This window comes from Aythya ferina, assembly GCF_964211825.1.
Source record: "Aythya ferina genome assembly, chromosome: 2".
NCBI lineage: Eukaryota > Metazoa > Chordata > Aves > Anseriformes > Anatidae > Aythya > Aythya ferina.
Window position 1 is genome coordinate 66,465,995 of NC_140297.1, and position 23,497 is coordinate 66,489,491.

Below are 23,497 nucleotides of genomic sequence, written 5' to 3' on the forward strand. Positions count from 1 at the left end.
AAAATCACGTTAGCACATCTGATCAGCACATTGATAACATCCATTTTGAGATCGTAAAAAAGACCTGAATTAAGCCTAGGTTTAATGGGAAATAATCCAGCCCCAGTGGCATTCTGTTACAAACTCTTACAATCTAGAGTAACTGAGTATAAATACATCTTAAAACCATGATTAGGTTTTGGGGTGCTCTGTAATGCTGTAAGCATAGTTTCCTTTCCCCTTGGTAGAGTCTGCCACTTCTCCTAAACCACTGCAGTATTTCATGACTTAGTTTCAGAACTCACCATCCAGCTGGTGTGTCATCTTCCTCCCACTGGCATCTGGCCACAGATCCTTCCTGCACTGTAGCTCTGCACAAAAAAAAAAAAAAAAAAAAAAAAAAACATACAACTGTACATAAGTTGTCTGCTCATCCTGACACTGAAGAAAATCAAAGTGAAGAACAGCTCCACTGGATTTTATTAGAACAGCCCACACTAGCTTATGAAGACATTACCCTTAAGAGAGAATGCACCAGCTGGTGAAGGAGAAAATTAACTGCAGCAACCAAGCTGAGTTTCATTCTCTGTCATATGAGAAACATGCAGAGCTGACATAAAGCAGGCTATGAACAAGATCTGGAGATCAGTTTAAACAGCAACAAACACGACTCTTACGTGGACTAGAAAAGCTGTTCTTTCCCTGCTTTAACAAAACGGCTTATACCAGCAAGAATTTAGCTGAGGCCTTCTTTTTTGCACCATTCTGTGAAAACTGCTGCATTTGTTGGCTGGTTTTTCAGCACATCAGCACGTGTGAATACAGGGCATATTTTCTCTGCTTCAAATTTCTGCATCTTGAGTCAATTACACATTTGAAACAGACAGTCCTTCATAAACAAGCAAGTATTTGGAAGCCAAAACTGCTGCTTTTTTTCACCTGACCAAACAATCATGCTTTTCTGTTTGTGTAAGCCTTCAGAAATACTGTGCATCAGAATTTCAAAGCATTTCAGTCACCTCCAAAAACACTATGAGCAAGTTTTACATTTACTATTTAGCCTAAAGTACAGCTTTGCATTTTTGTTTTTTAAATCAAGTTTCATTAGGTTAAAATCATAGAATAGAATATCCTGAGTTGGAAGGGACCCATAAGGATCATCAAGTCCAACTCCTGGCACCGCACAGGTCAACCCAAACGTTTAGACCATGTGACTAAGTGCACAGTCCAATCGCTTTTTAAATTCAGACAGGCTTGGTGAAGTGACTACTTCCCTCGAGGGCCCGTTTCAGTGTGCAACCACCCTCTCGGTGAAGAACCTCTTCCTGATGTCCAGCCTAAACTTCCTCTGCCTCAGCTTAACACCATTCCCGTGGGCCCTATCACTGGTGTTTACAGAGAATAGATCACCTGCCTCTCCACTCCCCTTCAAGAGGAAGTTGTAGACAGCAATGAGGTCCCCCCTCAGCCTCCTCTTCTCCAGGCTGAACAGGCCCAGTGCCCTCAGCCGCTCCTCATATGTCTTCCCCTCTAGGCCCTTCACCATCTTCGTCACCCTCCTCTGGACACTCCCCAACAATTTAATGTCCTTCTTGTACTGCAGTGCCCAGAACTGCACACAGTACTCGAGGTGAGGCCTCACCAGCGCAGAGTAGAGGGGGACAATCACATCCCTTGACCAACTAGCAATGCCGTGCTTGATGCACCCCAGGATACGGTTGGCCTTCCTGGCTGCCAGGCCACACTGCTGGCTGATATTCAACTTGCTGTCAACTACAACCCCCAGATCCCTCTCTGCAGGGCTGCTCTCTAGCATCTCATTGCCCAGTCTAAACGTATAGCCAGGGTTGCCCTGTCCCAGGTGTAGGACCCGGCACTTGCCTTTGTTAAACTTCATGCAGTTGGTGATCGCCCAGTTCTCCAATCTGTCCAGGTCTCTCTGCAAGGCCTTTCCATCCTCAACAGAGTCCACAACTCCTCCTAGTTTGGTGTTGTCAGCAAATTTGCTCAAATCACCTTCCAGTCCTACATCCAAATCATTGATAAAGACATTGAAGAGGACTGGCCCTAAAATGGAGCCTTGAGGTACCCTACTAGTAACCATCCACCAGCCAGATGTGGCCCCATTAACCAGAACTCTTTGAGCCCTGCCCGTCAGCCAATTGCTCACCCATCGTATGATGTTTTTATTTAGCTGTATGGTGGACATTTTGTCCAGTAGGATCCTAAGGGAAACCGTGTCAAAAGCCTTGCTGAAGTCCAAAAAGATCACATCAGCTGGTTTCCCTTGGTCAACTAGATGGGTGATCTTGTCATAGAAGGAAATCAAATTTGTTAGGCAGGACCTACCCCTCATGAACCCATGTTGGCTGGGACCAACGACTGCATTGTCCCCCAGGTGCGCCTCAATAACTTCAAGAATCACCTTCTCCATAATTTTACCAGGCACTGACGTGAGACTGACAGGCCTGTAATTGCCAGGGTCTTCTTTCTTACCCTTCTTGAAAATTGGCACAACATTTGCCAGCTTCCAGTCTACTGGCACCTCTCCAGATTCTCAAGATCATTGAAAAATAGTTGAGAGGTCCCACGATGACTTCAGCCAGCTCTCCGAGCACCCTGGGATGGATCCCATCCGGACCCATGGACTTGTATGGATCCAGGTGGAGCAGCAAATCCCACACATGTTCAGGGTCGGTTGGGAGTTTGTCATTCCCACCGCTTTGGTCCACCCATTCAGGGCACCCTGGGTCCCGAAGCCCATCATCAGCATTGAAGACAGAGGTGTAGAAGGCATTAAATGTCTCTGCCTTGCCTATGTCATTGTCTGTGAAGAGACCTTCCCCGTCAAGTAGAGGACCTATGTTTTCTTTGGTTCTCCTTTTTCTGTTAACATATCTAAACAAAAAGCTTTTTATTGTCTCTCACAGACACAGCCAGCTTCAACTCTGGTTGGGCTTTGGCACCACAAATATTCTCCCTACAAACACGAACAGCATCCCTGTAATCTTTCCCTGTCGCCTAACCCTCCTTCCAGCAGCCGTACACTTTTCCGTCTAAGCTCCAGTAGAAGATCCCTGGTCAACCAGGACGGCCTTCTGCCCCACCTGCCTGCCTTCTGATATTCTGGAATTGCCTGATCTTGTGCTTTTAGGAGGCAGTGCTTAGAGATTGACCAGCACTGGTCATCACCCCAGCACTGGTCAGTCTCTAAGTCAGATGGATGCCAATGCCTTCAAAAGCAGCTTCCCAGGGGACCTTGCTGACTAGTTCCCTGAGCAGCCTGAAGTCTGCTTTTCCCATATCCAGGGCTGAAGTTTTGGTGTCAGTTTTCCTTCTGTCACCATAAATTCTGAACTCAACCACTTCATAGTCACTATGACTGAGACGGCCGCCAATTGCCATGTCTCCCACAAGACCCTCTCTGTTTTCCAGCAACAGATCAAGGAGGACACCTTTCCTAGTTGGCTCCCTTAGCACCTGCACCAAGAAGTTATCATCTAGGTGCTTTATGAACCTCCTGGACTTGCTCGTGTCTGCTGTGTGGTGATCCCCGTTGATGTCTGGCAAGTTGAAGTCCCCCATAAGGACAAGGGGAGTTGATCTTGAGGCATCTCTTAGTTCTGCAAAGAGTAATTCATCAGTGTTGTCATCCTGGCCGGGTGGTCTGTAATAGATTCCCACAACGACATCCCCTTTATCTGTTCGTCCCTTAATCCTTACCTCTCAACTTTGCTATCCCAACTTGAAGTTCCGTGCAGTCCAGCCCATGCTTCGCATACATCATCACCCCGCCACCTCGCCTACCCTGCCTGTCCCTTCTGAAGAGCCTTTAACCATCTGTTGCAGCATACCAGCCACCGGCCTCATCCCACCAGGTTTCATTTATGCTGATGATGTTGTAGCTGTGGGACTGGGCCAAGACTTCTAGGTCATCCATTTTATTTCTCATACTGCGTGCATTTGTGTAGAAGCACTTCAAATGCACTTCCCTACACACAGCACCTTGTGGAGCCAACCGAAGGACCTCACTGGCACACAGTCCCTCTGATTCTAGTGCACCATCCCTTAGCTCATCACTAGAATTCCTGGTTTTATCCTCTTCCCCCTTCGACTCTAGTTTAAAGCCCTATCTATCAGCCCTGCTAACTCGAAAGCCAAAATCCTTACCCCTCTCTGAGAGAGGCACGTCCCATCCCCAAAAGGTTTCTCACAGTAATTTATTTTGTAACATCATTTAAAATCACTGTATTCTAGAGGGCTTTCATATACTGTAGACTTACTGTTTCTATTTCAGTTGTTACTAGTTAGATCTAGTCTAGTCTATTTTAGTTGTTACTAGATAGAGAGGTTAGGTGGCTGAGTGCAAGACTGCTGTTGCTCATAGAGCTATAATAATTGTTGTGTTTCTTCCCTATTGCGGAACTGTTGAAGGAGTATTAAAGTTGCTGCTGGAGGTATAACCCATTTCCAGATATGGTATTTGATGTTTCTCTGTACTTCTTACTTTTCTGGTTTTCACAGATTTTACTGTGTGTTATATCATAATTGCTAAACCTCTGAATGCACAACCAGTGGTTTTACTACAAAGGACTTATGCGGAAGGTATTTAATTTCGTTAAACAAACATTGACATACAAAGAGTAAGAGCTGAAGTTCTGCAGACTCTCTATACTGCATATATATAGTACAAATTATACAAGTGTCCTCCACCTCTGTGTTTCTGAAACAGTCACACTACAAAAGCCTCCAACAGATCTTACTGCACTGCGCTGCTCAGACTTCACATGTAACCAAAACTGACTAGAACAATTTGGTGGAGTCACCATCCCTGGAAGTCTTTAAAAGACGTTTAGATGTAGAGCTTAGGGATATGGTTTAGTGGGGATTGTTAGCGTTAGGTAGAGGTTGGACTCGATGATCTTGAGGTCTCTTCCAACCTAGAAATTCTGTGATTCTGTGATTCAGTTTTCCAACTCAGCGGTTTGTGTGGTGTGCACTATGAGTGCTGATGTACCTGGGGAGCACACAAGGCCTTATTCTGTGGTGTTTCCTACTTGCCTTATACCATGTGTTTTCTCCTCTTAGAGTGCCATCCTTCTGCAAGAATGAACAAGCCCACCTTGTATGCCACCAAGCCACAGTGTTCAACAACTGTACATAAACAACTGTGGTTGAACCAGCTCAGGGCCTAGTTTCAGAAGAGGTTCTTTTAAAATTAAGTTTGTGTAACGGAAATAGGAACATCTTTATCCTTTACAGTCAAACTGATTATGTTTAATATTAGCTTCAATATCTTTGTAATCAGATCAGGTGACTAAACTGTAGGAATTTTCGCTCTGAAAAGGAATATTTTAAAGCTAACTCAATTTTTAAAAAGCAATATCTGTCATGCTCTGCATATAATTATGTAACAAAGTTTAGTGTGAATGGTGACAGGAGAGACATGATATAAAATACATGCTAAGACAGGTACACTTGAGGGACATACCCATTAGTGATGGAGACTTATCTTAAAGTGTCCAGGCCTGCAGCTAAAAATAAACTTGCAGGTTGCTTAAGATGATAATTAAAAATACTTCACTGTCAAGCTTTAGTATGACCCTTCCAAGGCCTCTCATAGGCCACAGAGCATGAACTCTTCCAGCCAGAAGAGCTTGTCCACCAAAAAAGGTGCAAGGTATAACTACATTAAAATGTTGTGTTAGAGATTGCAGAGAAATCTGGGATGTTTACTGGCATTTTTCCTTTGATAACATCACATATACTGTAATATTTATTATTAAACTTCCAATCATTGCATTCAACTACACTTAATTTAATACTTTTTTTTTTTTTAAGTTTTATTGAGCCAAAGATTTCTCCAAAGTAAATGGACTGCACACACCATAGTAACACCTCCCTTCATCCCAGCCAATATCATTCATGTGTCTGTTAGGAGAAACATGTACATAGCCCCAGAAGGTCATTTTTCATTTGTCAAAGTTTGATAGAAGTCTGTTATCTGTAAAGCACCTATGTAAAGGTTCATGTTCTTGCTTAGGGAGAGCTAATATAGCCGTTGAGTTTTGTTTTACTTAACTTTGTCACCACCATGTGGCAAATGTGTGAATTATTCTCCTAAAAATAGTATAATCTGGTAATTTTGCTAATTACGATCATCTAACAAGCATCCAGAAAGGAGAAAGTACAGCATGAGTGCCAGCTCCTGACGTGCAGATTAGGGCTCTGCATGATGAAATGATTGACAATAAATAAACAAATTGCTGCTCACTAAAACAGGAAGTTTTCATTTTAGAAAAATTGAAGAACATATGGGAAATTGTGTTCAAACCTGCAATTTAGATAATCTCCTCCAGAATGACTCAGTGTGCAGTCATTGCAAAAGGGTTATCAGGAGCTTCAGTGCCCAGTCATGCTGCTATAGCTGTATTAGGTTGAAGTAGATGAGAGAAAACTAAAGGAGCATTCTTATTAGAAAGGCACATTGACTATCACTTGCAGAAGACACTGGCAATAGTGCCAGCATAATCCAGAAATGTAGCTAGATCTGGACAATGACAATGATTTACACAAGCATAACAAAGTAAATATCACTTCTTTTATTTTTTTTTTTTTTCTAAGAAATGCCAATCTCAGGCTTTTGTATGCTCCCTGAAAAGAACAAAGAGGAGAAAGACGATGAAGCATGTGAAGTCTGATCACTTTCTGCTCCTTCTTAAAAGCAAACAAACAAAAAACAAAACCAATAAACTTCAGATGTGAAATTATCATGTTAATGTCCACTGCAGAACAGAATGTGTGAGTCAAGTTTCAGTTTAACCTACTTTTATTGTAATTTCTCTAAAAGATAGTGACAACCTTGGTACTTTAAAACGTAGAACAGGGCTGTGTAAACTCTCCCACAGCATACAACACCGTGTTGTAGCACTTGACAGTGCTAATGAGGAGAGAAGGAAGGGGAAAGTAGAAAAGATACTGTAGCCTCTTAGAGGCTGCCTCCCACTGCAAGCAATTTAGAAGCTAAATATAATTTATCAAATAACCATAAAACCTTGAATTTCACGTTCAACAGGAAAGCAGAATTCTAAAGTGTTAATGTAAATCTTTGATTTCTCATCATTTCAAGAGTTCAAAAGAAACCTTAAATTTTCTCCTAGAAAAAAACAAACAAACAAAAACACAGTGTACTTTGAAGAGGATGCTCCCAACTTACAATTTCACAATTGTTTTTAATATACTTCTCCCCTTCAAATACTCACATTAGAAACATAATATTCACACTGTGATCCTTGTTGCGAGGACATTTGTTGTCGACGGAAGGAAGACACAGACGCTCAATATGAGTGATCAGTGAACTTCGATTTATTGGATAGCTCAGTCGTCTTTTATCTAATTCAATATAATTAGCTCATACATATTGCAAAAGCTAAGCTCATGATTGGTTAGTGCATTTCTCTATTCTATCAGCTAGTTTCCCACCAAAATAACACAGTTAGTACTTTCCCAGCATACCAACAGATATCATGTTCTTGTACCTGAAACCTCCCTGAAACCTCCCTAAAGCCTCCCAGAAACCTCCCAGATTTTACGTACTTTCTCAGACTCATATGAGCTGCGTTCGATACTTTGTTAGCTCGCGACCTCCTAGTTGCTCAACATTCACATGACCTACTTCACTTAACCATTCCTCCACAATTCCCCCGTTTTTATTTTGGGCTATAAACACCTTCTCTGTGAGTTGTTCTAGTTTCCTAGATAAGCAGCTAAAGACTACCTGCGCAGCAATTATAATCAATACAATTATAAGCAAAAAGCGAAGTCCCTCTTTGATTAAGTTAAAAACCCATCCCCCTACATTTCCAAAGACAGATTTAAGCCAATCATCAAACCAATTATTCTGTATCGTAATTTTTTGTGTATGATCCATTAACCATTTTAATTGATTGTGAATTGATTGCCCATGATCAGAGAGATTAAAGCAACACATTCCTTCTACATCTTCACACCCATGTCCTTGAGCTAATAACAAGAAATCAATAGCGGCCCTATTTTGTAATACAGCATGTCTTATGCTCTCCATATCTTGCGACATTTCAGAAAGAACTTGTGTTGTTACATTTGATTGTTTAACAGCCCAACAAGCAAGCTTATTAATGTTAGTCAAAGCATGTGCAGTTCCCACACCAGGTACCAAAGAAGCAAAGAATCTTTCTGCTGGACCCCACAATTCTACACCATCATTACAGTCAGAACCCAAAGTTTTTAATTCTCGTTTAATTCTTCTGCTCCCTGTCGAGTTCTGCCACGAGTGCAAATCTGGAGCGAAAAGTGTAAGTCGTCCTAGGTAACACGGACCCCCAAAAGCACTAGCTGGTATTCCTTGCCATGCACGGTCCCCACAGATTAAAAACATGCCAGGTGGCAAAGCTTTGGCCTGACTTTGAAACCAGATCGAATTGGTGTCACCTATTCCATACGCCCCAAATGGTACACTAATGTTCCCGGTGTTGTTCCATCCACAGTAATGTCCATTGGCCTCAAATCCAAGGGTCCTCGATGTTATGTTGGTCCAGTGCGTTTTATTTTGTTTCCCTTCATTGAGTACAAAGCATGTTTGTGTCCAGTTACTACTGCTATTCCCTACTACCACAGACCCCAGGAGATCCAGTTCTTGAGGGTCCCATGGCAGTGAGTTATTAAGAGCTTGCAGGGCAGCAACTACTCCATCCGAGATGTTTGCAGAAAGGGATCTACTGAGTAGAGTAATACTGGCAGAATATGGTGCTAACATTTCACTCAGTTCCTTTGGATCCCCTATTGGGACCCCAAACAAGCATGTTCTGAAAGGATACATAACATAACACAACTATACAACTTAACCCTAATAACACTACAATTACTGTAAGCACTTAATGGTAACACAATTAATAGTAAGTAACACAACTTAATAGTAACACACTTAAACCTAATCACTTGATGGTGATCGAAGGCTGTTCTTGACAGTTGTCGAGGTGTCACAACCCACGTCATTGTCAGAATAATTATCAGGAACCTCTTCCTGGTCGTCTTTGGCGTGTGCAGATTCTAAAGCTGCTTCAGTCCACTTTGCAGTGATCCACTGGGTACCTGTTTCCGGCACCATTTCAAAATCTCTATAACATTTTTGATCAAAAAGTTTTAAACAGTACGTTCCCTTAAGTTTCTCCTAGTGGCTACTTCACACAATGACCCCATACTTGTGAAACATGATTTTGCTTGACCAGTACTAATTTCCTATGATTTCAGCCTGTACTATGGCAATAAATGGGCTCTCACTAACACAGTACACAGCACACTCACACCCAGAGCACACTTGCACACTCAGAGCACAATTGTACACTCAGAGGCCTCTTGCACATCTCACTCTCAATCATACCACAACCTCAATCATACCACAAGAATATAATTTAGAATGATAAGCAAACAAACAAGTATTGCCTCTCATTGTGTTCCTCCTGAAGTGACTTGCAACACTTTGTTTTAAAACCTTACCCTTACACAAATACTTTCAACACAAAATACCTGGACATTTAAGAATAACACATACAATTATTAACACTCCAGTTAGTATCCCTTTTTCATTGCAAGGTAAACCTCTTATAAAAAGAATGCCAGAGAGAAGCAGCACAGCCGCCGCTGCTTCCATGGTTACGTCAGACAGGCTGCAGGGTCCTGATGTCCGTCCCTCTGCTCTGTGCCGACTCGCCACACGGTGAGGGTCGGCTGCCGTTCGATTCCGCGGAACTCCCGAGTGCAGCGCTGCTCGTGGCGGTGACTGAGGGGGGGGAGGCTCCCATTGCCCCGTAGCCCCCTGAGGCAGCGTTATCGTTCTCACTGAAGGCGGCAGTGGGCAATCCCCAGCTCCAGCACTTCCCGGCAATCCCAGTCGCTCTGTAGCGGTAGCAGCAACTCTCTGCTCAGCCTGATGTATAACTAAGGCGTTAGTGACTGCTCTCCAAGGCTTCAATAATTTTTTAGCAGTCTTATTTTCATCAAACAATTTGTCCCCAAATTTACGCCACTCTGTTTGTTCAAAAACTGTATCAGGACTGATAAAACAACCCTTAGCTACCCCATATGCTAATAATCCTGGTAAATCCTTTTTGCAGTCTATAAGCTGTGTGCTCCGCTTTTCTAAAAAGCATTTGAGCAAATCATACGCCGCTTGTCTCTCCATACCTTTATATACGTCGGTACCGTTGCAGCCTTTGCAAAGACCTCAGCGACGCTTTCCGGCGGGACCCTCTATAGGCTCATCCCAGGTGCGAGGACTCCCTTTCCGAGCTGCGGGTGTGGGGATTCCAGGTTTCTTGTCCATTCACCTTTCAGACCTCGGATACAGGGATTCAGCAATTTATAATCCTTTTCACCTCCTGAGCTGCGTTGCAGGACCGGTCCTCGTATTCCGTCCAACCGTGGCTCGCAGGTACAATTCCAGCGCAGGTTCAACTCCAGCGAAGTCCCTGTTCCTGTATTGCATGTCCCTGTTCCCGTTCAGATTAGTCCCTGTTCGGGCGCCATTTGTCGCGAGGACATTTGTTGTCGACGGAAGGAAGACACAGACGCTCAATATGAGTGATCAGTGAACTTCGATTTATTGGATAGCTCAGTCGTCTTTTATCTAATTCAATATAATTAGCTCATACATATTGCAAAAGCTAAGCTCATGATTGGTTAGTGCATTTCTCTATTCTATCAGCTAGTTTCCCACCAAAATAACACAGTTAGTACTTTCCCAGCATACCAACAGATATCATGTTCTTGTACCTGAAACCTCCCTGAAACCTCCCTAAAACCTCCCAGAAACCTCCCAGATTTTACGTACTTTCTCAGACTCATATGAGCTGCGTTCGATACTTTGTTAGCTCGCGACCTCCTAGTTGCTCAACATTCACATGACCTACTTCACTTAACCATTCCTCCACAGATCCTAAAATACATACTTGTGTAACATAATGTTGTAACAACAGCAAGCATAAATTAATGGGTGATAAATGTCATCGTTCTCATTCAAAAGTTCATAAAGATCAAGTTCAACTCAAAAATGTCGTTGCTATGTGCACAGACTTGCTACAGAAAACATTTACAGTGGTGGTGGAAGAAAAACTGCAAAGGATAACACGAGAGCTATTCCGTGCTAGGAACGAAGGGCAATTTCCTATGATGTTAAGCACTGTAGCGCTGCAGCGACCATATTACAATATGCTTTGTGCACAGCAGTCAGGCAATTCATGTTTCACACCCCCTGTTTTAGCTGCAGTGTGTCACTAAAGCATTTGTTAGCCATGAGCATGACACCATACAATAAGGTATTTGTCACAGGAGGGCAGGTGCAGCAGTTACAAATTGTGCAGCCTCACACAGTGGACAAAGTATTCTTTTGCTGTAGCAATCTGCAATTTTGTTGCACAAGCAAGGAGAACCATTTCTGGAGTTTTTAAACACTTCCCAACTGCAGTAATAGAATAATGCAAATCTTTTATTGATTCAGCTGATCAGTAGATGGTGGTACAGTGATGGAAACACCTGCTGGTTGCTGATATATTTGATGGAGCTTTGTAGTATCCCTAAAGCAATCACTGAGGGAAACCTGCAAGGAGGAGCTCAGCAAGCAGCAAACCACCAGCAATACCAGGAAGAGCACTGCTTGGCAAATCAATATGAGTCTCAGCGGGGCAAAGGCCAACCCTATTTTATACAAACTGTCCTTTGAACAAAAAAACACAAGCTGATTTTTAATGAGGGAAGGGGAATTGTTGCACAGAACGACAGGCAAGGCATTACTTCCATCAGAAAAGAAGGTACCATTCGACCCCTGTGCTGTTCAGTCCATCTTTAAGGGAGGCAGAGGAATGTGCTGCGGGAAGAGCCAGCTGCACCCAGCTGACGTGCTAAACCAAAACCTGACTGAGAATTCTCCCCTGCCTATTGAACCACCTCCTTTTTTGTTTCTGTCCCAAATAACAGATGCGGTAAGTAATGTGACAAGTACAATCTCAAGTGCTTATCAAAGGGAGCTTGATACAATGAAGCCAACATCATGTGATTTATCTGAATACTCTTGCACCACCACCACCCCAAAAAAAAAAAAAAAAAAAAAAAAAAAAAAAAAGTAGCTCATAAAATCAGAAGACCCGTTGTTCCTTTTTGGAGTGAGGATTTAGACGTTTAGATGTAGAGCTTAGCGATATGGTTTAGTGGAGGACTGTTAGTGTTAGGTCATAGGTTGGACTCGATGATCTCGAGGTGTCTTCCAACCTAGAAATTCTGTGATTCTGTGATTTTGGCCAGCCTGCTTTAGTGATGAAAACCCTGCGGAAGCAGCGGCAAAAGCACTTTCCCCTCCCCTCCCCTCCCCTCCCCTCCCCTCCCCTCCCCTCCCCTCCCCTCGGTTTCCGGGTAGCCCAGGCAGACAGCCCGCCCTGCCACGCGCAGGCCTCCCCCGGTCGCTAGGCACCTCCTTCCTTAGCAACCGGCGGAGCCCCGCCCTTCCGGGGGGCGCGAGGCTCCCCATTGGCCGGCGCAGGGCCATATATAGGCATGGCGCGGAAGCGGCCGTCCTTTTCTTTCGGCGCCTGCTGAGGCTTCCACACGGCGTTGGCCGCGTGGGTTCCGGGTCTGGGGGTCGGGGGCGGCCGGGGGGCGGTGATTCTCTGTCTGCGTCCCCCCCGTGCTGGGCCCGGCCCTCGGGAGAGGTCGGGGCCCGCCGGGAGGGGTGGAGGGGAGGGGAGGGGAGGCGAGGCCGAGGGCGCCAAGATGGCGGCCATGATGGCGGCGTGGGCGCGTGCTATGCGTGAAACGGGGTGCTTGTGCCCGCAGGTTCCCTGTCGTCGCTTCCAGAGGGAAACCCCACAATGTCCGGAGGTCTCGATGTCCTGCAGATGAAGGAGGAGGATGTCCTCAAATTCCTCGCTGCCGGGACCCACCTGGGAGGCACTAACCTTGACTTCCAGATGGAGCAGTACATCTACAAGAGGAAGAGCGATGGTAGAGCCCAGGGGTGGGAGGCAGGCTTTAGGCACAGCCAGTCCGGGCGGCTGCAGAGATTTGGTGGGCAGAGCTGGGGAAACATGGCAAGTGCCAGTGCTCGAGCTTCCTGGTAGTTGATGGCCTTAAAAGTATGGTAATCCTTAGTAGTTAAGTCATGTTACTCCAAGAAGTACAACAAAGCACTGATTTTAGACCTCAGTAAATGATTCAGTGCTTGATTATGGTCATTACTATGATAACAAAATTATTTTAGTGTCACAGCAGTAATTTTTATTTCTTGTTAGCACTGAGCTGACAAAACTCAGCTGCAAGCTGAGCTGCAGCATGTTAAAATGCAGCAACTCTTGCCAGGTCCTGGTCTGTACTGGTAGGTGCTGGAGCATGCTATCTTAAGCCTATATGGTAAAATTTTTCTTTGCACAACTTTCCACTATCTAGAGTTTTGAAGTAAATGCAGTCATGTGACAAACTTATTAGCAGAAGAGTGCTATCTTGAGTTAGAAACTTGTTTGATGGTTACTTTAAATCTTTTTGTCACCCGTAGGTATTTACATCATCAATTTGAAGAGGACCTGGGAAAAACTTCTCCTGGCAGCCCGTGCCATTGTTGCTATTGAGAACCCAGCTGATGTGAGCGTAATCTCTTCCAGGAATACTGGACAGGTATGGGCATTCTTTGCTGGTGATAAGGCCTTCAGTCCTGGGAGCAGGACTCTTTTGGCATGCATCATGGCATGCCAGTGGCAGCTTGATGATAAAAGTGGAAAATTCAAACTTCGGCACTAGTAACACTGTTTCAGAAGCATTCCTCGTGTGTTATGCTTGAAGTGTAGAACAGTTCCACGGAGGGTTCCCCCCTGTCCCCAGTTCCCATAGGTTTCAGGGAGGATGTGAGAAGTTTATTTGTTTTTTTTTATCTTCTTTTGGTTATATCCTGTTGGGTTTCCAGTGTATTAGTAGTCAGTCTTCTGCACCCCCAGTCACCCATTCATTCCTTGAGTCATCAGCATGGCTTTTTGGGGACAGAAAGTATGCGATAGAAAGGTTTTCAAAGAAGAAATAACTCTGTTGTTGAACAGGAAATAGTAACATATATTTTTTAATTTATCACTTTAGATTTTTAGCATAAAAACTGTTTTCATAGCAGGGGATGCATTGCACCCTTCCAATAAATCTAATTGGTGCTGAGGTTTACGTGTGCGCGTATTTTCTTTGGAGTAATCCATGTGATGCCACAAATGTAGGGGAAGATGATGAACAGATTTACAGAAGCAAAGCACGAGTTCCTATTTACTTGACCTGCACACTGTTAAAGCTTGATGCTCAGGTCAGCTTCTGGCCAATGAGCTCTCAAGTGTCGGAAGTGTGCTACAGCAAACCAGATGGCAGGGTTTTTGGTAATGCCAGGAGAGGAGCTCCCTCTATGATTGGGATTTAATACTAGGCCCTGCCACATGTCCTGCCGGCTGATGCCTGGGAGATTGAAAGCTGTTGCAGATGACTGCAACTGTAGTCTTAGTAGATGTGGTTAGCCTGCCTATATTTACTAGTGAGCTTTTCCTGTAGTCAGTGAAGTTACACTACTGGATAGTAAATGGATGTAGGAGTAGTTGATGTAAAATCATTTTTCTTATGGATTAATGTGACCAGGGGCCTGGTCTAGTTATGGGACTTTGTAGGTCAGACTGATGGTTGAACTACATGATCTTGAAGGTATTTTCCAGTGTAGATGGTTTTATAAAGCCATTTTACGCCTATGCTTCCCATGATTTGTTTTTGAGACTTAATTTTGGAGTAGAACATGCAACTAATTTAGGTTAGGGAAGCTTTTGTTCTGTATATTGACTTCCAGCATTGCTGGTGGATGTGATCTTACCTGCAACACCAAAAGAAGGAGTTATTTTTAAGTGCTTTTATTGCTTTTAAATTAGTGCCTGAGCCTTGGTTGCACAAGAACTGAAAGAAGTTAATGTGTTCACTGACAGCACACCAGGGCAAGTTGTTTGAAATTGAATATCCTGCTTCACATTTGTGGTCTGTTTTGCAGCGTGCTGTTCTGAAGTTTGCTGCTGCCACTGGGGCTACTCCTATTGCTGGACGCTTTACCCCTGGTACCTTCACAAATCAGATCCAGGCAGCTTTCCGTGAGCCACGACTCCTGGTTGTTACGGACCCCAGGGCTGATCATCAGCCACTGACGGAGGCATCTTATGTCAACATCCCCACCATTGCGCTGTGCAACACTGACTCCCCACTACGCTATGTGGATATTGCCATCCCCTGCAACAATAAGGTTAGTGATTTGAAGCACTGAAAGCTGCTTTCTCTAAACATGCACTGGGATGCAAGATGAATGCATTTTTGCAGGGGAAGGTTGAGATGTTCCTGGATGTATCTGGAATGTTCCCAAAGTGATTAGCTGATTAAGGTTTCTGGCAAGCCAGCAGGTGGGTCGGGGGAGGAGGTGAATGGCACACAATTGGAGCTTGGAGCTGAGGCTAACTTCTGGCCAAGGAGCTCTCAAGCATAGGGCGTGTGCTACAGTAACCTGGCTGGACTTACTGACAGCTGGAGGGTCTTTTTGGCCCAATGAAGAGCTTGGTAGTCAATCTTGCCACAGTTCATTGATAAGAAAGAAAAACCATGTCAATTTATGATGAAACTGATGTGAAATATTGCCATACCAGAAACCACCTGAAAGGTAAAGGTTAAGGAATTAGGAAACTTCTTGATCCCTATTTAAACATTGTTATTAACCAAAGCTAATGTAAGCCAAATCTGACTATATGTGTAAGATTCATTTAAGTTTCTTCGTTTCTTTGTAGTAGTGTAAATGATAAGCATAATCCCTGTCTTGTGGATAACATTTCTGTGACATTGGGCAGGAGAATTGGTTATCAGGCTAATTCAGATGTTGGTGACTGCAGTGTTGTGATAATGCTGCTATGAATTTGAAGTTGCCATGTCCTGAGTCCAAGTGCATAACAGGTCTGTCAGGCATTAGCAAACAATGCCTTTCTCTTGCCAGGAAGAATCTTGGTTGCTCCCTAGTCTCTTCCTCTTGTAAAGGCTTAGTTTTGAAGCAGAGCTAAACCTAACTTTCTTACTCTGTTCAGGGAGCCCATTCAGTGGGTCTGATGTGGTGGATGCTGGCTCGGGAGGTCCTGCGCATGCGTGGCACCATCTCCCGTGAACATCCATGGGAAGTCATGCCTGACTTGTACTTCTACAGGGATCCTGAGGAGGTAGGAGACCTGTGGAAAGTGTTGTGCCAGTATGAGGTGTGCTGCTTGTGCTCCTGCCTGTGGTCCTGTGCCATTGAGGACAGACTTTGCCAATATAATGAACTGGACACTTCAGGTGGTAGTTAATTGTTAGTTGGTGCTTACTGACTGCTGAGTGTTAGTGTGGGTGGTGAGATGTTTCTGGGAGATGTCAGCTATGCCCTTCCATTGCAGATTGAGAAGGAGGAGCAGGCTGCTGCTGAGAAAGCTGTTACGAAGGAGGAGTTCCAAACTGAATGGACGGCCCCAGCTCCTGAATTCACTGCTCCTCCTCAGCCTGAGGTTGCAGATTGGTCTGAGGGAGTGCAAGTCCCATCTGTGCCGATACAGCAGTTCCCTACAGGTCAGTTTGGGGGTGGGGATGTCCATGGGTCTAGGGAGAAAGAAATGAGTCTTCACTGTGTGATCAGCTGCAGGGTGTGCCCAGTGGTGGTATGCTGATTTGCCTGTCTTAAGCAAGTCTCACTTCAGTATTTTGTAGGGAAAACATGGTGCTCATGGGATGGTTCTATGTAAGTGTTTTCCAGCACTGACTGTCTCTAGACATTAAATGTATATATTTTTAAGGCAGACTTGAGCCTGCCTTGGCTCAGTGTTCCTGGAAATCTACAATAAGCTATTGGGGTCATTAAAAGAGCACTGGGTAGTTTCCATGTGTACTTCCACTTGCATGCACAAAGAGTAGTAGAGTCTGTAATGTGGTTTAGTGGGTGAAAAGAGCAGGGATGCATTGAGAATTTTGTTGCACTTTGATTTGCAGAGGACTGGAGTGCCCAGCCTGCCACTGAGGACTGGTCAGCAGCTCCCACTGCCCAGGCAACAGAGTGGGTTGGGACTGCCACGGAGTGGTCTTAACTTCAGAGCCACTGTACTGTGAGAATAAAGTTTGGTTTAATACACATCCTGCTTTGCGTGAGTGCTGCTTGGTATGTCTTTTTCTTCTACCCCCTGTTGGCATGTCAAATGTAGAATACTATACTGAGTGGTGTGGGTCATGGTCAAGGTGTGTTCTTCTGGATATATATTAAAATGCTGGATGAAGCCTCAGCAGAGGAGCTGAAGGAGTGCAAATTTTATCAGCACTATTTATTGTCCTGAGACTTACTTGAAAGGTGTTAGTAACAGCTGTGAGCTGGCCAGGCTGCTGGTCAAATGCTTCCATGCCAAGGATGTGCATGCACAAGGGTGTCTGCAGTGATGTGTCTGCAATGACCTGGTCAAGCAGCTGAGGGAGGGGGAGATCAAGGAGGTGGGATTCACAGGATGAGGGCTGCTGTTGGGCTGTGTGCTGGGTGGTGAGTGGAGGCTAGTAGGGAGCTGGTGCAGAGGGGCTGGGGAGTGAGAGGATAGTGGGGTGCAACTCACATGAAGTCAGGGCTCTGTACAGGCAGTGGGAAGGGGCAAGAAGCTGGTACATCTGACATTACAGGAGAGCAATATGGTCTTCTCAAAGACCTTGCCAAGGCAAGAAAGCCCAAGACCCATGGTACAAAGAAACAGTGATGGCCAGAGAATGCACATGGAAGAATGGTGAATAGAGATCCCTGTGAAGGGGAGAGCTAGAAGCTTGGGCCTGCACATCTGCAATTGCAGAACATGTATTGTGCCCTGATAACAGGAGAAGAGGAAGCTACTACTTTGAGGAAGATACTAGAAATGCTGGAGCCTGAACCAAGAGTCTCCAGCAGCAAGGCAAAAGAAAAGGTAGGCACTGGGGACACTCCTTCTGGGGGGGGGTGAAGGGGAGGAGGCACCTATCTGCCAACCTGACCTGATACCCTGTGGTCAGCAGGGACCGTGGCCAGGGGAGATCTCTCGAGGGGTTCTACTGCACTCAAGAAGCGAAGATGAAGAGCCTGAGGACCCAGGTCTCCTTGATCCTGTCAGTGGGGCAGGAAGGTAACAGAACGTAGTTTGGGGGGGGTGGAGAGGGGTGTTTAGCTCAAGTCCCCAGGACTAAACAGGAGGCATGTGAGAGCAGAGAAGATGGCTGGTGTGACTGCAGAGCTGGTCTCTTATCGTTTTTGAAAGGTCATGGCAACCCAGGAAAGTTCATGATGACTGCCAAAAAGAAGGAATCTAACCCACCTTCAGGGAGGTCAGAATGATCTGTTCAGCTATATACCACTGCCACTATTGTCCTGTACTGGTTTTGGTTGGGATGGAGTTAATTATCTTCACAGTAGCTGGTATGGTGTTTTGGATTTAGAGTAAGTTCATAATACCGAGCAGGGCTTATGCTAAGTCAAGGATGTTTCAGATTCTCATGCTGCGCTGCCAGTGACAGTGCACCAGGAGCTGGGAGGGGACATACTCAGGACAGGTAACCCAAACTGGCCAGGATGTCCCATGATATGGTGGTGTGCTGAACAATAGAACTGGGAGAATTGGTGTGTGTGTGTGCTTTTGCTTAGTGTGATAAATTAGTGGGGGTTTGTTCATTGTCTTTGAGGAATTTGGAGAATCTGTTGGGGAGAGAAGGTTGTAAAATTTAATGGCCTTGATAAGGGAGGAAGCAGGAGGGGGTGTTGTGTGAATATCCTTGAGTTAAACCAGACTCTGTGAAATTCCTTACCACAAGACATCCTTTTTGCTGCTTCACTACCCCCACCTGAACACGAAGCAGAGGAATAACGACCTCCCCCTCTCAGCAATAGACTGTGCAGCCTCAGCCAGTTCAACAAGTCCTGATAAGCCGGAATTCAACTGCTATAAAACAGCAACACTGGAAAGGGAAGTTGCGTGCTGTTGCTGAGCGGAGACTCCCCAGCTGCCCAGCGCTGTTTTGCTTGTGTCTGCTTACTTGATTAATAAAATTTCAATAGACCAGTAAATCGTGTGGTCTAATTTATAACAATTTGGTGCCGTGACTCGGATGAAGGCAAATCTGATTGAAAGACCTTCGGAGGAGGCGCCCCGCTGATTTCAGCGGCCTTCGCTAGGACTACTTTCATTCAAATCCTTCACCGACGAACCCAAAAATTAGACACAAGCAAATAAAACCGGTAAACCCCAGGCAACCTTTGTGCACGAAGTCCGAATGAAGACCCATGGGGTGGGTAAGTATAGGCCGGTGATCCGTTTGGTTGGGGTTGGGTATCCCGGAACACAACAAATGAGACGTCCAATTGCGGACGAAGCGAGAGCGGACCCCTTGGTAGTGCGGTTCCCACATCCCGCGAGGGACTGGGCCACGAAAAGGGGAAAGCGATCCATGCGTGTGTGTGTGAAGGTGTTCCGGAAGATGGGACAGAAGAAGAGTAAGCCTTCTGGTCCCATGGGTGGGGTAACGTCTGATGTTAGGTTACCCCGGGATTAATGATTAAAAATTGGGAGGATTCCCCTTTTAGGCAGGGAAGGAATAAAGTAAAAATGATACATTATTGTGTTGAAGTTTGGGGTGGTAAACAGATTTGAGGAGACCACCTTTACTGGCCTGTATTTGGGTCTTTTGAAGTTTGGGTTTGTCAGGCCTAAATATTTATGTAAACTCAAAGGAACCCTTTAGTCTGGAAGAAAGTGAGTATGCGCACCTCTAGATAAATTCAGATACGAGGATGCATCTATATCCTCTAAAAGAAAAAGGAGGGTGGGATAAAAAGAGAAAGGACTTAGAAGTCCTGACACCGCCCCTGCCCTATATTCCACCGCCCGCACCAACGGCTCCCGTCCTTAATGGACTCCCCGAATTAGCTAATCCAGGAGAATCGGAATCGGATCATGAAACACAGGGGCCGGTAACCAGAAGCAGGGCAAGAAATCAAAAATCTGCTTTAAGGGAGGGATTATATCCTCTACAAGAAATAGCGATGGGGGGACCCCAGCCAGGAATGGAATATGTGGCCATCCCCATTAACTCTGGGGATGTCCGAGATTTTAAGAAAAGGACAGGAGGAGGGTAAGCAAGCTTTAATGGCAACTGGCATAGTGTTTGCAGCTGCTGAGGAATAATTCTAACTGGAATAATAACTGTACATTGTATATTGTACATATAAAAGCCCGGGCATTTTTGTTAAAGTATTCTTTTATTCATATGTTAATATGTAAATATGTAAATATAAGAACTGCCATTGAGGTGTATGTCTAAGGGAACAAAATTTGCCCAGGCATATCATCGGCTCATCAGGTTTAAATGTCCTCAGTGTAATTGTCAACAGGCAGTTAATTTACAGTGGTTTGATTTTATTTGTGTATCTATATATTGTGAATTTTGGAGGGATTGGGATTGACTAGTAAAGAGCTTCTAGGAAAACAGTGGAATATTAACCACTGTAGATTACAATAGGAAATGTTCAAAGCAAAGAAACCCCGAGGAAAAGCCCCCTAGGGTATATACTAACACATTGGAGGGATATAGTGGGGTGAGAGGGTACAGAAAATAAAAGAACTCTTATCAAATATTGTAATCAGTGGTGGCCACTTTATAAACTAGAGGATGGAGCGGAGTGGCCTCTAAATGGAACTATTAATTATAACACCATATTACAGTCAATGTTGTTTTTGTGGAAAGAAGGAAAATGGGATGAAATATGCTATATTGATATGTTGTTTCAGTATCTTGGAGGGAAAAGGTATGGAATTAAGTTGGACTCAGAATGAGCCTTTGGTGCTGGTATTAGAAAAGTACGGGCTGGAGAAAGATAAAGGAAGTGTTAAAAGGGTTGCTGAAGGTGTTAAAGGTGTGGCATGTAATATTTAACAGAGCTGTTTGAAATTGAATGAGCAGGGAAAGGTGATGTAGGCATTATTTAAGTAACAGTCTAGAAGTTTTGGTATATTTGCATATTTGCTGTGGTGTTTGGTCAGTTTCCCAAGCATCGGGGAGGGGGACAGGAGGGGGGAACAGCCTGCTCCACCAGGGGCCTCTCCAGCAGCTGCAGGGGGGCTTCGGCTCCAGTGCCTGGAGCGCCTCCTCCCCCTCCTTCTGCACTGACTTTGGTGTCTGCGGGGGGTTTCTCGCTCTCCCAACTGCTGTTGAGCAGCAGGTTTTTGTTTGTTTCTTTGTTTGTTTTCGTGGATGTGCTCTCACAGAGGCATGGACTGTGTTGCTCATGGCTTGGCTCTGGGCAGCAGTGGGCCCCTTTGGGGCCAGATGAAATTGTCCCTTATCTACCATGGGGAGGTTTCTGGGTTTTTCTCACGGGGGCTGCCACTGCAGTTTCCCACTCCCACACCCCTCACACCCCCCCCCCGAACCTTGCTGTCAAACCCAATACACTGGGGAACGGCTAAGTCATTACTGACTTGTAAAGCATCAGGGATTAAATTAACTAATGAAACCCTAAATGTGATGAGGGTAGAAGGTACTGGGATAACAGTGCCACTTTTGGGGAATACTAAGCTGAGACCAGGGGATAAAATGATCGCTGGGCAATTATTGTATGTATCCAAGGCAGAGACTAACTTGTTGGGAAGGGATTTGATGATTAAATTGGGCATTCAAACAGTAAATTGTTAGACTGGAATAACAGTGTTATTAATGGAGTGCTCTCAGGCCCTGAGAGCAAACGTATATTCACCTCTGACTGGAAAGACTCTGAAGTGGGGGTGGAAGCAACAATATAGGTGGACAATTTTACCTTAGGGGTTTACAGGGACACCTATCTATTTGGGTAAATTTTAAAAAAAAAGATTCTGGAGCAATTCCAACCTCCCAAGGAGGTATTAATGTTACAAATATGTGGATCATCTTAAGGAAAATCGATACTCCCTGATGGGAGAGAAATGCTGAATAAAGTGATAATGAGGCAAATATTAACTGTTTTACATCAAAAGAGTCATTGGGAGGTGCAAGCAATGTGTGATGTTGTTCTAAGAAAGCATGTCTGTGTAGGAATATATACTTTAGGGAAGCACACATGCAGAGGATGTTCTATATGTCAAAAGGTAAATAAAAAGGTCTTCTGTAACCTATCTAGAGGGGGACGGGAGCCAGGGCTTTGACCTTTACTTTACTGACTTTACAGAGTTCCTTGTTTGTCCTAATTGACCATGCGACTGAATGAGTGTAAAGCTTTACTGCAAGGATTAAAGCAGGCCTTAGAGATTGAGTGGGATTTTCACAGCCCCTGGCACCCCTCCTCTTCTGGAAAGGTAGAGTGAATGAATGGTGAAATTAAGAAACAACTAACAAAACTTATGCTGGAAATTAAGGCTTCTTGGGTAAAATGCTTACCCCTTGCACTGTCAAACATATGGACGCAGCCCAGAACTGATGTAGGAATTTCTCCTTTTGAAATGCTATATGGTATGCCCTATGACTTGGAATTGCCACTTGATCACCCTCAATTCTAATTAAGACTTGGAAAGTGACTCTTTTTAACACCACGATGGGGAAGGCCCCTATGTTGTTTTGCTTACTACAGAAACAGCCGTCTGGACTGCGGAGAAAGGATGGACACATGCCAGCCGTGTTAAAGGACCCATCTGTGACGAGAAGTGGGAGATCGCTCCAGGAAACAAAGACCTGAAGCTCACATTGCGACGAACTCAATAGGTACCGTGGGTTAAGGTAGAGGCTCTCCCCTGAAGAACACTACTGCTGCCGAGAAGAACTAAAACCTCGTAGTTGGCTGCAACCCAACTGACGAGTGAGGCGGAGGAGTGAATAAGTGGGGAAAGACATGGGCCTCAGCCATTCCTATCGGTATTTGGGGGTTCTCGCAGTGATTTCATACTGCATAGCGACTCAACACCACCCCCACCAACCTTTTAAATGGACTTTAAGTTGATTCGAACATCAACAGGTTATTGCAACCCAGATAACATCGGGGGGGCCAAGCTTTACTTCTACACTATGTCAGCTAATCTCGAGGCCCAGATGCTGGGAATATATGGGATTTTATTTCTGCCCAAGTTCTAACCTGGGAAGGGGGTACTGTAAATGCCTGAACGTGTATTATTGTGCATACCGGGGGTGTGAAACCATTGCTACAGACTGGACACTCGGGGCTGGTTGGGATAAATTCTTACAAGTGGGATATGGGCTGCAAGGTTGTAACCGACAATTGGATCCCTGTTACAGGTGGTGAGGGCATGGTATAGGGTATACAGGAACCTTCCACAGAAATAAAGAAATTTGCAAGGTTCTATATATAAATATAACAAACTCGGACGATACTAGCTGGGTACTAGGAAAAATGTCAGATTTTACGAACACGGAACAGATAGGGGAGGACTCATACTAATAAAGAAGGGAAAAC

The 23,497-nt window shown here is 44.7% G+C and overlaps 2 protein-coding genes across 3 annotated transcripts; one reads left to right on the top strand and one right to left on the bottom strand.

Moving 5' to 3' along the window:
* Positions 1-7,322: 7,322 nt before the first annotated feature.
* ERVFRD-1 (endogenous retrovirus group FRD member 1, envelope) lies at positions 7,323-10,619 on the bottom strand. Its single transcript, XM_084511591.1, has 2 exons — positions 9,275-10,619; positions 7,323-9,134 (listed from the first exon to the last, which is right to left on the bottom strand). Exon 2 carries the CDS (start codon positions 8,834-8,836, stop codon positions 7,586-7,588), a length of 1,251 nt encoding a protein of 416 aa, XP_084367717.1. The 5' UTR covers positions 8,837-9,134; positions 9,275-10,619; the 3' UTR covers positions 7,323-7,585.
* Positions 10,620-12,409: 1,790 nt separating this feature from the next.
* RPSA (ribosomal protein SA) lies at positions 12,410-17,196 on the top strand. Of its 2 annotated transcripts, none has more exons than XM_084511598.1 (7): positions 12,410-12,626; positions 12,841-13,008; positions 13,556-13,674; positions 15,059-15,304; positions 16,128-16,256; positions 16,470-16,638; positions 17,056-17,196. In XM_084511598.1, exons 2-7 carry the CDS (start codon positions 12,876-12,878, stop codon positions 17,148-17,150), a joined length of 891 nt encoding a protein of 296 aa, XP_084367724.1. In that variant the 5' UTR covers positions 12,410-12,626; positions 12,841-12,875; the 3' UTR covers positions 17,151-17,196. The 2 variants fall into 2 exon arrangements, with proteins under 2 accessions (XP_084367724.1, XP_084367725.1); XM_084511599.1 differs by having other exon boundaries at positions 12,584-12,716.
* The last annotated feature ends 6,301 nt before the right edge of the window (positions 17,197-23,497 follow it).

Coding starts and splice junctions, on each gene's coding strand:
- ERVFRD-1 (XM_084511591.1), bottom strand. CDS start 8,836: ATGTATCCTTTCAGAACATGCTTGTTTGGGGTCCCAATAGGGGATCCA.
- RPSA (XM_084511598.1), top strand. CDS start 12,876: ATGTCCGGAGGTCTCGATGTCCTGCAGATGAAGGAGGAGGATGTCCTC. Junction 13,009..13,555: donor CTACAAGAGGAAGAGCGATG/GTAGAGCCCAGG, acceptor TGTCACCCGTAG/GTATTTACATCATCAATTTG. Junction 15,305..16,127: donor CCATCCCCTGCAACAATAAG/GTTAGTGATTTG, acceptor TACTCTGTTCAG/GGAGCCCATTCAGTGGGTCT.